At 36.0% G+C, this 13,343-nt stretch overlaps 1 protein-coding gene across 1 annotated transcript in view; it reads right to left on the reverse strand.

The window, feature by feature from the left end:
- Positions 1 to 4,019: 4,019 nt before the first annotated feature.
- Positions 4,020 to 13,343, reverse strand: part of dhx15 (DEAH (Asp-Glu-Ala-His) box helicase 15) — a 29,585-nt gene continuing 20,261 nt past the window's right edge. The window contains exons 10-14 of the mRNA XM_024287561.2: positions 11,111 to 11,302; positions 8,538 to 8,660; positions 8,267 to 8,457; positions 7,496 to 7,665; positions 4,020 to 5,935 (exon numbers count right to left, since the gene is read on the reverse strand). Coding sequence (XP_024143329.1) covers positions 5,818 to 5,935; positions 7,496 to 7,665; positions 8,267 to 8,457; positions 8,538 to 8,660; positions 11,111 to 11,302 — 794 coding nt within the window. The 3' untranslated portion in view covers positions 4,020 to 5,817. The remainder of the gene's footprint in view (positions 5,936 to 7,495; positions 7,666 to 8,266; positions 8,458 to 8,537; positions 8,661 to 11,110; positions 11,303 to 13,343) is intronic.

The raw sequence follows: 13,343 nt of genomic DNA on the forward strand, positions 1-13,343 counted from the left end.
TTTGTAGACTTTACAGACCCACTCTGATTAAAATCATGTTTTGGTGTTTTTACGTGTTCTTGTTGCATGATGGAAGACATTTATGAAGAAAATTAGCATTGAAACAGCATTTCTGAGTATTTATTCAATCAAATTGTCACTCCACATGCCACTCATCAATTAGTCCTCACTTTGAATCAATAGCTAAAGCTCTCACTTTCTTCACGGCCAATCACAATCTAATTCCTACCTACGTTTGTTTATCCCCATTCCAGACACCATCCGTGTCTCGGCTCTGAGGTTTCTTCACTTGGTCCGAGTTTATCCCAAGTATGCAGGATCTCTCCGGCCCTAACCACCAATCAGACAATTCCATGCACAACTTTTTCAATCCTAATTTCAAGATCTTTCCTTTTAGATCCTTTTCATGGTGACGGCTATGGCAAGCCTTTTTATGACTTAATCGATATCCTTGATATCAGGCTGTTTTAGACCTAACTAGTAATGCCAAAAGTACAACTAGTTAACTAGTGATAGCTAAAAGTGTGAACTAGTTGACTAGTCTTAAAATGCGCACTAGTTTATGGCAACGTTGCCATCTGTCTTTAAGTTACTTCAGTTTACAAGTCTAGACCGGGCAAAGCAGAGAACTGAACTTTGTTTAACACTATTTTACCTAAATAAAAGAAGGGAAAATTTAAACATTTATTTCATTAATGTCCTACCCAATTGCTTTTGTTTTTCTCTGTTAGATCAAATCAAAATACAAATGTCAGTAGTCCTGTCTGCAGAATCCAGCACAGCTGCTTCCACAAATGGACGATATCAAACAAGTCATGGATCCTTTCTCTTTGACAACCTGGTTATAGTTAGACAAAGGTTACAAGTACATTACTAAATGCTACCTGTTTGATTATGAAGGTAATTATGATATTGTTCTCTTAATTTATGCTACTGATAGCATTAGCTTTGGGTTTGAGACGTGGAGCTGTACATGTACTGTACATTTCCATGCTCACAAAATCATTATAAACAGAACAAAAGTAAGACAACTTCACCGTGTTTGACATTAAAGTAAAACTGATTACTGTTTCATTGTTTTCCGCCAAAAATATGACAGTGACTATTTGCAGATAATTTTCTAAACACGTATGGCAGGTGCTTTTTTTGTTGGTCGCTCTTATTTTGAAAGCTAAAAATATGTGGCTAAATAGCTGCACATAAAGTATTTGCTGTGTTAAACCGTTCCTGTTTTTAAAATTATCCCCTAAAACACTCCATAAAACAACATATACATTTAGCCTTGGAAGTGATAAAAATACGTGCAGACATACGGTTGTGTGCGTGCATCTTTGGTGCACGTATTACGTGTCTATTGAAGTCCAGTTTAATAAGGCTTGTAGTTGTTAAGTACATCCAACTTAAAACTATTAGCGCCAACATTGCTCGCCATTTTTGTTGCACCGGTAATGCTAACATGAGGTCGTGAGAGGCTACTATATCCTAGAAAATGACACAGGTGTTTTGATATGTCTTAAAACGGGATAATCATAATTAAAAGAACACTGGGAATGCCTTGAAAACAGATTAAAAGGTGATCAGAGAGTTGATCTAGCTGTCCGAATCCTATTCCAATGAAGTCATCTTTTCCAGCGTTAATGAGCAGTGACATGTATGCTTACGCAGGTACATGTATGCAGGAAGGAGGATGCAACTCACACCCGAGACTATGAAAATACAACTTGGAGACATAATGATTTTCATTTGTAATTATGGCAGCGCGAATCAATGGGAAGTATAGAGCACGAGAAACTGTTCTTACCTCCGGATCAATCCCATATAATTTCCAGACCAGCTCAAACTAATGGCTTTTCTATTGGCCTCACTTCCAAGTGAAGACTAATCTCTTCGGCACCGTTCTGTGGTTCTGCGGGCGTTTCCCAAGCACAGAGGCCGACCACTTAAAAAACTTGTGTCCCAGCAGTCTCCAAAAATATTGAACCATGCACGATAATTTCCCGACTTAGCATATTACACAATCTGCAGACTTGGTTGTTAAAGTCCCACTGCAGGTCTGGTGTCTCCTGCCTGCCTAGATCCAGACACTACAGAGATTGTGAAAATGCTTACATGTTAACTCTGCCTCTAAACTTAGTTCACTTATAACTAATGTGTTGTTGGGATGTATTGCTCCAGATCAGAGGAATACCCGAGGGAATGGGGCACAGAAGGGAAAAACATAAAAAGATGTGAAGACTTCAGCTTGTTTTGTTTTTTAGATGCAAACACAACAGGATGATGATGGGAGGATGTCAGAGTAGATTCTCACAGAGGTAGGGCGGTCGACCTCTGATTGAAGATTTGGTTCAAACCGCAATTTTGCTAGTAACTGATTTACTTCCCTATCAATTTTATAGCTTTTTACCAACAAAAAATGCGTTTAATCTGATATTTTGCACCAATACTGCTGTTACTCTCAGTAGAAGATCAATTTTTCAACACTTATCTGTATCAACAATCCTATACTTGGATATAGAATTGAGTTGTTTCCCATTTTCTTCATAAAATAGCTCTCTTGATCCACCAGAGGTCTCCTGTCTGGGTCTTCCTCATGTTTGCACACTAAAAGCCTTTTTATGAGACTCATTCTGATCTGAAATTGATAAAGAAACAAAACCTGCAGGTGATTAAAAAGAACTAAAGCATTTAAAGGGTCTAAATTTTGAAAAGAGCTTAAAAAAAAGGGGGAAAACATACTAGTCTATTGAAAGATGAACACATTTCTAAGACTTCTATCTCATTAAAGCAATCAAAACTGACCTTAATACCCCTTTGGATACAACTTGGTCCTTGTTTCTCGGCCTGTAGTTCATCATCATTCCACTAGGGGCAGTAGAAAAACTTTTCCTGCTTATTTCAAAATGGCTGCCTCCTTGAAATATAAAATTACTTCTGGCAGGGAAACTTTTAGCTAATATTTAAAACTTTACAGTGAGAATAACTCCTATTTCTTCATATGAATACTTGCTGAATTAAAAAAACATTAAAACATATTGACTATTACTTTCTTATAGTACTGTTACGCTGTTAAAAATGTGTTTCAAATTTGATACAGTGGGTAAATACGTTTTTTTTCCTGAACACTCATGCCAATATTAATCTGTTTGTCTGAAAACTTACCAAATCACCTAACATATTATATTCAATGCTATTTTTTTCCTCATAAATTATTACATTGCAATTATTTTTTGTAGATTTCATCAAATAGTTAAAAAAAGACAACTTAAATTATTTTCTGTTAATTCTCTTAAGTCTTTATTTACATAACTGACTTGATTAAAAAATAATTAAGATTTTGGTAGCAAATTCAAAGTCTTGAAGTACTTACCAGCCTTGATGGTAAACTACTACTAGTCAAATAAAAACAGTAGAATTTATTCAATGAAAATGATATTCGTAAAAATACTGTTCTTAGTCCTAAAGCACAATCCAAGCGAGAAGTAAAATACAAGTTGAAAGAGCTGAAAAGCTGACTGAACAGAGTTTGCTGGATGGCATCAAGATTTCCCAGCATCCACTATCCTCAGCTGAGAGGAGCTTACCTGCTTTAAACTGCTGACCTGCCGACTGTGGGGTAAAAGCTCCCCAAGTTTGTCAGAGATCATCCCGTTTTACTCCAATACTTCGGAGTAGACGGAGTCAGCAGTGATACCGCTGAAGTTTGTGACTCCCTTTTTTTTCTTTTTTAGATCAATGAACTTTACCTTCCACATTAGCGAAGCTCTGACACAAAGCGTTACAGCCAGAGCGGGCCTCGGCACAGCAGGAATTTCACACGGATCTAGTTGCGAGACGTTTGCAATTAACATTCCGCTCGACTCCAACTGTTTCTGAAACTATCAATATCCCAGTAAGAAGCTTTAACTTCCCTGAAGAGTCAGGAAAAAAAAAAGAGGTGGATTTGAAGCGCTCACATCTTACAGTTGGATGAGAAGTTTATGGAAAGATTATTCCTTTATTTCAATGTGCAGAGACAGAAAGAGATTTATTACCAAGTCGTTTTTATTAAGATGAACCAAACTGTGACACTTTCAGTATCAGAACAAACAGAACATTACATTTTTGCATCTAAATATTTAATATATTACATTTGTTTTGACAAGTTTTTTTCCACAGATAAAGACTAAATCTACAAAACAGAGGAATGAACTTGAAGTAAAAATTATAATTATTGTTCCTTTCACTCAGTAGTTTAATTTTAGGTCTGAGGAAAAACAAGTTTTATCAACTGAAGCTGAAATGAGTCTTAGGGCCACCAGGACGAAAAAAAAATACATTCTAATGCGAGAAAAAAAATGATAAGTTTGAGAAAAAAGTAAAACATTTTCAAGAAAAAAGTTGTAAAATTAAAAGTTAACATTTTACAAGAATTAAGTAAAGTTATGAGAATTTTTTATTTTATTTTACGAGAATAATGTAAAATGTTAAGAAAAAGAGTTGTAATTTTATATGACTAAAGTCACAAAATCGTGAGAAAAAAGTTGTAATTTTAAGAAAAAAGGCTGTTAAATCATATTAAAAGGTCAATTTTTAATGAAAATAAACTCATACAAGTATGAGTAAACAGGTCAATATTTTACAAAAATTAAGCTATAATTTCATAGATTTTAGGGGGGAAGATGAATTAATATACTAGAATAACGTTGTAAAATTATGGAAAAAAAGTCAACATTTTATTTGTAGAATAATATGTAAATGAGTTAATATTCAACCCAAAATGCCATAATTTCACCAATTTTAAAGAAAGCAAATTTTTTATATACCAGAATAAAGTTGTAAATTATGAAAAAAGTAATTTTACAGAAGAGCAATGCTTTTTCAAAAACAAAAACATTTCCTAGCCTTCATTCTATTTATAAAATCCATCACTGCATTCATTTATGGCAAGAGTATGTTCTTGTAATTTTATAACTTTATTCTCTTAATTTGACTTTTTTAACGTACTCTTATTTTCAAAATAATACATATTTTTTTCAGTTCTACAGCTTTTTTTTTGCAAAATTATGACTTTCTTGTAACTTTGACTTTATTTTTGTAAATGTATCACTTTATTCTAGGACATTAACTTTTTTTTTAAATCCTTTTACGACTATTCTTGATATGTTACTACTTTTTTATTTTTAGAATTTTATTTTTGTAAAATGTTGACTTTTTTCTCATAATCTAACAACTTTTATTCTTGTTTTAATTTTTTTTCTGCACCGCAATTTTCATTTATTTTGACTTTTTTTCTTCATAATATCTTTTTTCTTGTCGTTGCCTTTTTTTCTATATTTTTTTTTCTCGTAATTCTTTTACGTATTTTCCCATACTTTTACAACTTTATTCTTGTAAAATAATTTTATGACTTAATTCCCAAACATTTTTGACTTTTTCCACTCACTTTTAGGATTATTCTCCAAAAATTACATTTTTTTTTTACTTTTATAACTTTCGTTTTTCAAAATGCTTATTTTTTCCCCTCATTCTTTTACAACTGTTGTCACAAAAGTACAACTTTTTTCTTCATCATTTTACAATTTCATTCTCATAAAATGTTGATGTTTTTCTTATAATTTTTTATTTTCATATGTTTTTTTTTTTGCTTTTTTCTCATACTTTTACAACTTCATTCTGATATATAAATTTTCCTTCTTTCATTGTGGCCCAACATTCTGTTGTAGAAATGCATCTGATGAGAGGAAAATCAAAAAGTAAAAACAAACGTCTGTCGAGGAGAACTTGGAACAATCGATCAGAAACTGAAGACGATGCTGCAGACGGTGCAGACCATTTTTTTTAGTATTGAGTGTATTCCTTAGATGAGAGCTTAGCAAAAATGCGTTCCAGCTGTCGCTTGGCCTCACACTGGGGGAAGTTGCCCAAGTCGTAGTACTGAGGTGCAATTTTCACCAGCCTATGAAAAGAAGCAGATAAACATGAGCCACAGAATCTGTCTTCAGTGTTTACTTAAGAGAGGAGGGCCGTTTTTCCATATTCACAGGGCGACGACCGGAGCACACAAGGCAAATTTAATACATTATAGTGCAAGGTCACAGAGGGGAACAGAAAAGAGGAATCGCAGCAGTTCTGCTGACTGTATGAGACCAACCTAACCCTGCACTCAGGCTGGAGTCTTATTTTTGATTAATATTGTTGGGAATTGTCTTCCTTGTTTACTTTCGGAATTAAAATGAAAACACTTGACCTGCTTCACATCCCTGGTCGAGTACAGCCTTTAACGGACATAAATATTTGAAGCCTATTAAATGTGTGTGACGCATTAAAAATAGGTAATTTTTTTTTTTTTTTTACCAAATTTAGTTGAAAATCTTTGACTTAATCCAAAAATTCTAAAATGTACAGAGAAATATCTAAAACGGTGTGAAATACAGTGGATAGTCATCCAAACGGTACGTTCATTTAATCAGTGAGATAGAAAATCACAATGAAAGTCAAGAAATTGACTTGAAAGAATTTATATAACTTTTTTTGCATTTCACGGAGGAAAATAAGTATTTGAACTCTCTAGCTGGAAAGACAGTACCATGTGGCAAAACCCTTATTGTCAGCAGAAATGTCAGTTGTTTCTGTAGTTGATGATCAGGTTTCTGCAAATACCAGAATTAATTTTGGTTCACTCTTCTTTGTAAATGAATTAAGATTTGCTGCTTAGCAAGGTTTTTAACACAGATAGCGGTCCTCTAGCTTTGTTTTTTTTTACATAGCTAGCGGTCCGCTAGCTTTGTTTTAACAAAATTAGCTGTACGCTAGCTTTGTTTTAACATAGCTAGCTGTACGCTAGCTTTGATTTAGCATGGTTAGCGTTCCGCTTGCTTTGTTTTTTTTTAACATGGTTATCGGTCCACTAGCTTTGGTTTTAACATAGATAGCGGTTCGCTAGCTTTGGGTTTAACATAGATAGCGGTCCGCTAGCTATATTTTTTTACATAGTTAGTGGTCTGCGCTAAACAGAGCGGTTCTCCTGCTGTAACTCCCAGTCAAGGTAAAAACGAAACATCTATGGCATATATCGAGGCAATTTTTTATATCCGACCATTATCGATTGTCTCAAATTCTAAAAATATTGGCCGTTACCAATAATGACACTGATATCGTCCATCCCTAGTTTGGAGTCTGACAGATTGATTCTGTAGACATATGTGTGTGTTTTTTTTTTTTTTTTTTTACAGGTGATTGGTTCAAACAGGTGTCTTCAATTAATTAGGGAAGTCTAACTGGTCTGTGTGAACCACAACTCCTGATAGTTACTTGGAGACCAAATACTGCAATGAAATGCATTTAAATTTATAGAAATCCTTTAAAGTCGATTTCATGATTTCACTGATCAAATGAACCTACAATGAGGAGGACAGACTGTTGATTTGTTTTTAATTGGGTAAATCTATAAAACCATCAAGGAATCAGATACTCATTTCCACTTTCATTTCATTTCAAAAGCTCGTCTGAAACGTACCACTCTGGCTTGATGTCCGTGCACGTGCGGATGTAATTCTTGGTGGTGAGCACAAACTCGTTGTACAGCACCCACTCGGGTTTGTGGTCCAGCACAGTAGAGGGGTGCAGCTGCACCACTTGGTTGTCCTTCACGGTCAGGTAATGGCCCGTGCGCTCCAGGTGAGCAACCTGTTTTCAGAACAAAAAAAAGCCCAAAAAAACAAGTCAACAGCAGCTTGAAAATGCATTCAAAAGCTTTTGGCGTTTATTAAAATAAAAATAAAAATATATTGCTAGAGACAAATTTCCAATCAGTTGTTGAAGAGTGTTTTTGTTGTTCCTCCCCTCTGAACACTTGGTCGAGCTGCAGTGGCGGTCGCCATTAAACAAGGCAATCAGTCTCAATGAAGCTTTTCTCAAACAAAGACATGATCGCAAACGCTCTCGACGCTTGAACACGAGCTGCAAATTTGTCTCCTAGATAAAGGTTAATGTTGACAAATATTTAAATATTAACACCATTATTCAACTTGTCAGGTTGCATGTTTCAGGTGGCCCCGAAAATGGCTTCTTGGAAAGATACCATTTCTTTCCCCTCAGGGAGACACAAATTAATTCCTTATTTTGCGTTTCAAAAGCAAAGCATCACACCAGATGTGTGTGAGCGAGCAGATTTTTGCCAGCTTATACCTTAAAAGTCAGCATAAATATTTTGCTTAAGTGGGTTGAAACTGCAAAAAAAGAAATGAAAGAAATCAATAAAGAGGGAACTGGTCCTGAGCAAACAGACCTGCATGAAAAAGCCAGTGACCAGCGATCGGCGGATGTTGATGTAATAGTCCCTGCTGTTGAAATCTGTGCTTCTTCGCGGCAGGTTGAAGCGCTCCATGATCCTCGACAGCTGCTGGCGCACGTTGTCAGCGGACATCAGCGAGCGGTAGTTCACAAAGTTATCGTAGCACCACTGAGTGGATTCATGATCTGTGTGGGGAGATGAGCCGTTAAGACCAGTAAAAACGCTGGCACGCGGAGGCGGTTGTAGAAGAATAGAAGTCACTCACTCTGTTTAAAGGCGTGATAGACGTTAAGCAGCGTCAGGTGGTCTCCGTCGATGTGGGCAAAGCGCAGCTTGGCCTCGTCTGCCACCTTCTTGGCCTCCGTGGGTCGTACGAAGCACTGTGGGACTAAACAAGGTTGGTATGGGCCCCAACACAGCCGCCCACAGGGATAAGTTAAACAAATCCCACAGGGAAGAACAAGGCCTCAGCTCAAGAGAGGCTCAGTGAAGTTCACAGGGCAAACTGCACTGCCATGTGTGTTTACGGAAGACAAAGAGGGTCAAGAGTGAGGGATGGAGGATCAATCCAACAAGTCCTCTACCTGATCCACAAGAGTAAAGTTCACCTGTCTTCATTTTATGCTTCATTCACATGCACTCACAGGTCAACCTCCAATACGTTCACATTAACATTGGGCATGTTTAGCATATGGTAGCACACGTCCACCACCTAGAGTTGGAAGAGTCTTGGTGCGAGTTGTGAACCATCAAAACGGTGCAAATCTTACTTAGGGCTTTTTCTTTCACAGCTCTATTCTGATATATGAAACACTTTGTGTCATATAAGTCCAGCCGGACACAAACGGCAAGTTTTATTTCTCCACCATGATCAATTTTAAAAATCGTGACCTATAACTTGACCTGTGTCACCCCTACATTTTACTCTTTCATGTTAAGAGTTAACTACACCTCGTCATAGTGAACTAAGCAATCTAGAACCTTAGAAATGTTGTGCGTGCCCCGTACAGGTTAGCCCATATCCACCCGTAAGGCCGGCTGTGACTCTGGCCTTAGCCTCTCCCCCCTCTGACACTTGCTCCGAGCTGCTTAACATCAAGCATGCCTGATTGTGCCTTTAATGGATAAAAGCTGTGTTTATTGAGCCTCATGGTTGGCTGCTGTGACAGCAGCATTCTCGGGTGGACTTCCACTGCTTACTTTAATAAACTCAGCAAAAACCTTCCATCCTGAAACACCTGCTTTAAGTGCGCACCACGTTCAAGCAGCTAGTTAAATCCATTTCCCCGTTCTCAAAGACCCTCGCGCTCCCTTCAAAGGCGTCAGGATTCATCTCAATGAGCAGCATTCTGCTTTGGCAAGCCCAAAGTTCAATTACTGCTGTAGCACGCCGCTGCTGCTCCAGCTACACCTATACATTTTGTACAGACGTGTATTTTTTTTCTTGCAAACAGCTGACACCACTGACTTCATACTTCACTGGACTTGTAGTTAAGTTCAATAGCCCCACCTTACATGTAGTAAAATGTAGTCTAGCTTCGTACCGAACACAGATTTTTGTTTCTCTTTGTTTGCTTGTTTTTAATTATTTTAACGTGATATTGAAAAGTTTTTGTCGTTTTTGGTAGATTTAGCCAAACACAACATGTAATATCATTGCCACTACAGGGTACAACATCACAAATTTCCTTACAGAGCAAATATGAGGTATTTTAATTTGAAAATCAAGGTTTCCCTCTGCATTTAACTTTCTTCGTCTAGCTTCCTGTCCAGACAGGATAAGCAGGTTTGTTGTCAAGACAAGAAACAATGTCAAAATAAAAGCATTTTTGAACTTACCGAGTAATGATGGCCACCATAAAAATAAAAATATATATTTATTAGAAATAATATTGTAATTTTATGAGATGACAGTCATAAAATCATGAGAAAAAGTTATGCTTTTTTGAAAATACAGATGGTTGTGTAAGCCTTCCTCCACATTACGTACTGACTAAAATCCATGTAAAAGCCATAAGGCTTTAGTTTTTCACATGAATCAATGTGCCACAACGTATATAGACCTTTACAACTTTACTACTAACTGCGTACATGGTGCGCCTGCCAGAAATCTTGTGGGTCAAGAATCTACTTCTAAAGAGACCCAGTTTAGTCCAAAATATTTTCAATTTCCCTATACTTATAATGAAACAATATATGATTCACTAAAAGACGTATTTCCTTATTTGTGAAACATATGCTGAAGTAACTCCTTTCTTTGTTGTATTTTCCTTAGAAGACAACATTTGGCCTCATATTTATGAGTTTAATGTAGTAAATTCTCAACTTCTAAAGTTTTTACTTTATTATTATAAAATATAGGCTCTTTTTCCTCATTATTCTACAAGTTTATTCTTGTAAAACTACAACTTGTTCTCATAATTTTACAACTTTATTTGCGTAATTTTATTTACTTTTTTATTTTTATGGTGGCCCTGATACTCTGTTGTACAAACTGTATTGGACCTGACGTTAATTTTTCAACCCGTTGTGTTTGATTTGTCACCTTTAACAAATCGAAACTTTTATTCTAACTTACTTTAGTAAATGAGGCACTTATGGTTAAACATTAAACACACAAAACATGAAAAATCAAGACAGTTCATGTTTGGGCCTCTAAAGAACCCTTTAGTCTACAGTGTGGATTGTTTGTTAAAATTTGGAAAGCAAAATATGATAAAGGGGCTTTCCAGCACTAAAGACAGTTTGAAATCATCCTGAAAATTTGAAAAACAAGCAAAACCAAATAACAAACTCTTATTTTCAATGAGCTGATACGGGGCGAGCCTTGAGCATTACCTGACAACATGGCAGTGATGGAGAGAATCTCATTGGAACAGTTGAATTCACAGCTGGCGATGACCATCTTGGCGAGCTGGGGGTCCAGGGGGAACTCTGCCATCATGGCGCCGAGCTCGGTAAGGTCACCGTCATCGTTGAGGGCCGCCAGGAAGTTCAGCAACTCCAGCGCTCGCATCAGGGTCTCTGGGGCTGAGGAAAACAGACGGAGAGGGATTTAGAAAAAACTGAAACCATCACCGAAAACTATAACTAAATAGTTATATTTTTATATATAATATGTTTTTTTAGTTAAGGTCATAAAGCTCTTAAAGGAATTGATTAAAATGTTTAAATGACAGGTACTAAAATTGACAGATTTAGTTAAATAAAGTAATTTAAAATTAATGTATTATGAACATCAAAAATATTTTCTTCATAAAATATAAATTAAATGTCAAAAAAGACATTTAAACCAAGGAATCCATATTTGTTGGTGTTCATTATTTGTTGTATTTTTCCTTTTTGTTCATTATTATGAAAGACGGCAGAAAAAAAAGTACCAATAGCTTTATTAGTTAAGTATAATGGGAAGGAATAGGAAGTTTTCATCTTTTTGTTCCCCTTTTGTTGCCATAAAATTAAAGTTTGTTGCTTTTGTAATTATTTGTGGTAATGAAATAAATAAAATAATGTAATTAAATCAAGTACCTATTACAATCCCACTCATAGCTAGTCCTAAATATCTAACTGAAACATAGAACATTTCATTAAATGTTTAAAGACAAAAGGTTTCCATCGGTTGGTTAAAAGTATGCACAACCACTCTCAATTACGAGCCTGAGAGCTTAACGAGTAGTAACATGCTAACTGAAAAATTGGATTCAAGTGTTGTCTGCGATACACTTTGATTTATTTCTCTCAAGTGATCTGCCGAAAAAAAACTCATTTTCAAACTCCTTTTTTGATGATTAGCAAATATTGATTTGGAGCATCAAAGCTAATTTCTACATTTGCTTCCTCTCCACACTAAGTGAGGGCTGCTTGTGTTGCTTTGCTGCAGCCATGGGCTGCATGGAGCCGAACTAAAGGTGAAAAACTTTATGCAGAAATGTAGATTTAACCCCAACAAAACCCCAAGACCCGACAACTGCAACGTGCAAGAATCCTATATATTAACCTACAGATTTTTTATCTTTTTGACCTTATGTTTAGGTGTTTTGCACTATATTTATTATTTTTTTTTAGAGATTATAGTACTTTTTAAGACCACTCTGATGAAAATCATATTTTTGGTGTTTTCAACATGTTCTTGTGGCATTTTTCTGATGATAGACATAAAAAAATAAACTTGCATTTTTGAGTATTTCTTTTTATTTTTGTATTTTTTAACATGTTCTTGTAGCATTTTTCTCAAAGTAGAGGACCTATATAAAACAATTTACGGTTAAAACTGCATTTCTGAGTAATTCTTAATTCAAATCACATTGGATCAGAAAACCAGATGCTTGAAAAAGCTCAGACTAATGAAGCAGTCAGTGAAAGGGGCGTGCTAAAAGTCTCTTCTTCACACCATTCTGCTGTATTTGCTCATTTTTTCTCATCAAAGCTGGCTCAAAACAGTACGACTGTATTAATCAAATATTGCTTATTATTTTTACGCTGCTAATGTTACCTCGAGGCTATAAGCTAGGGTGCAAACAGCTCTGAGTGACAGGGAGGGGCTGAGTCCCGCCCACAACCCAGAATTGTATTTTTAATGAGCTACTACTGCTGTGCGTAAAATATGTCTTAAAAAACGACAAGGCTTTGTGATTTTGGCAAAAAACTTCATAATCAGAATTAAAAAAGACAACTGAGAACGATTTTACCAAAGAAAAATATATGATTGGAGTATGACTTTTAAAACTTCTTAAAGTGATCCACCTGATTTTACCTGTCAAGTAACTAGCTAAGTTAGCTGCATCAATGATTTACGAGCTCTCCTTTTTTAGTTCCTTTTTTTTCTTTTGCTATTCCCAATTAAACTTTCCGGACAAGGCCGGCAGCAGATGTGACGTATACCCTTTGCATTTTGTGAGAAATTGGGGGGCTAGTATTGGAGGTCAGTCACGTTTCGCTAGAGGAATATAAAAGGAAGGCAATTGCTAAGGTGATAGTGCTGCTATTGATGTAACCAATTTCATTCTCAAAATGGCATTTGCCACAGTGGACGGGGAGAGATGGGTTTAATCTCAGAGGTGAGATGAAAACT

This window comes from Oryzias melastigma, linkage group LG18 (genome assembly GCF_002922805.2).
Source record: "Oryzias melastigma strain HK-1 linkage group LG18, ASM292280v2, whole genome shotgun sequence".
NCBI classification, from domain to species: domain Eukaryota; kingdom Metazoa; phylum Chordata; class Actinopteri; order Beloniformes; family Adrianichthyidae; genus Oryzias; species Oryzias melastigma.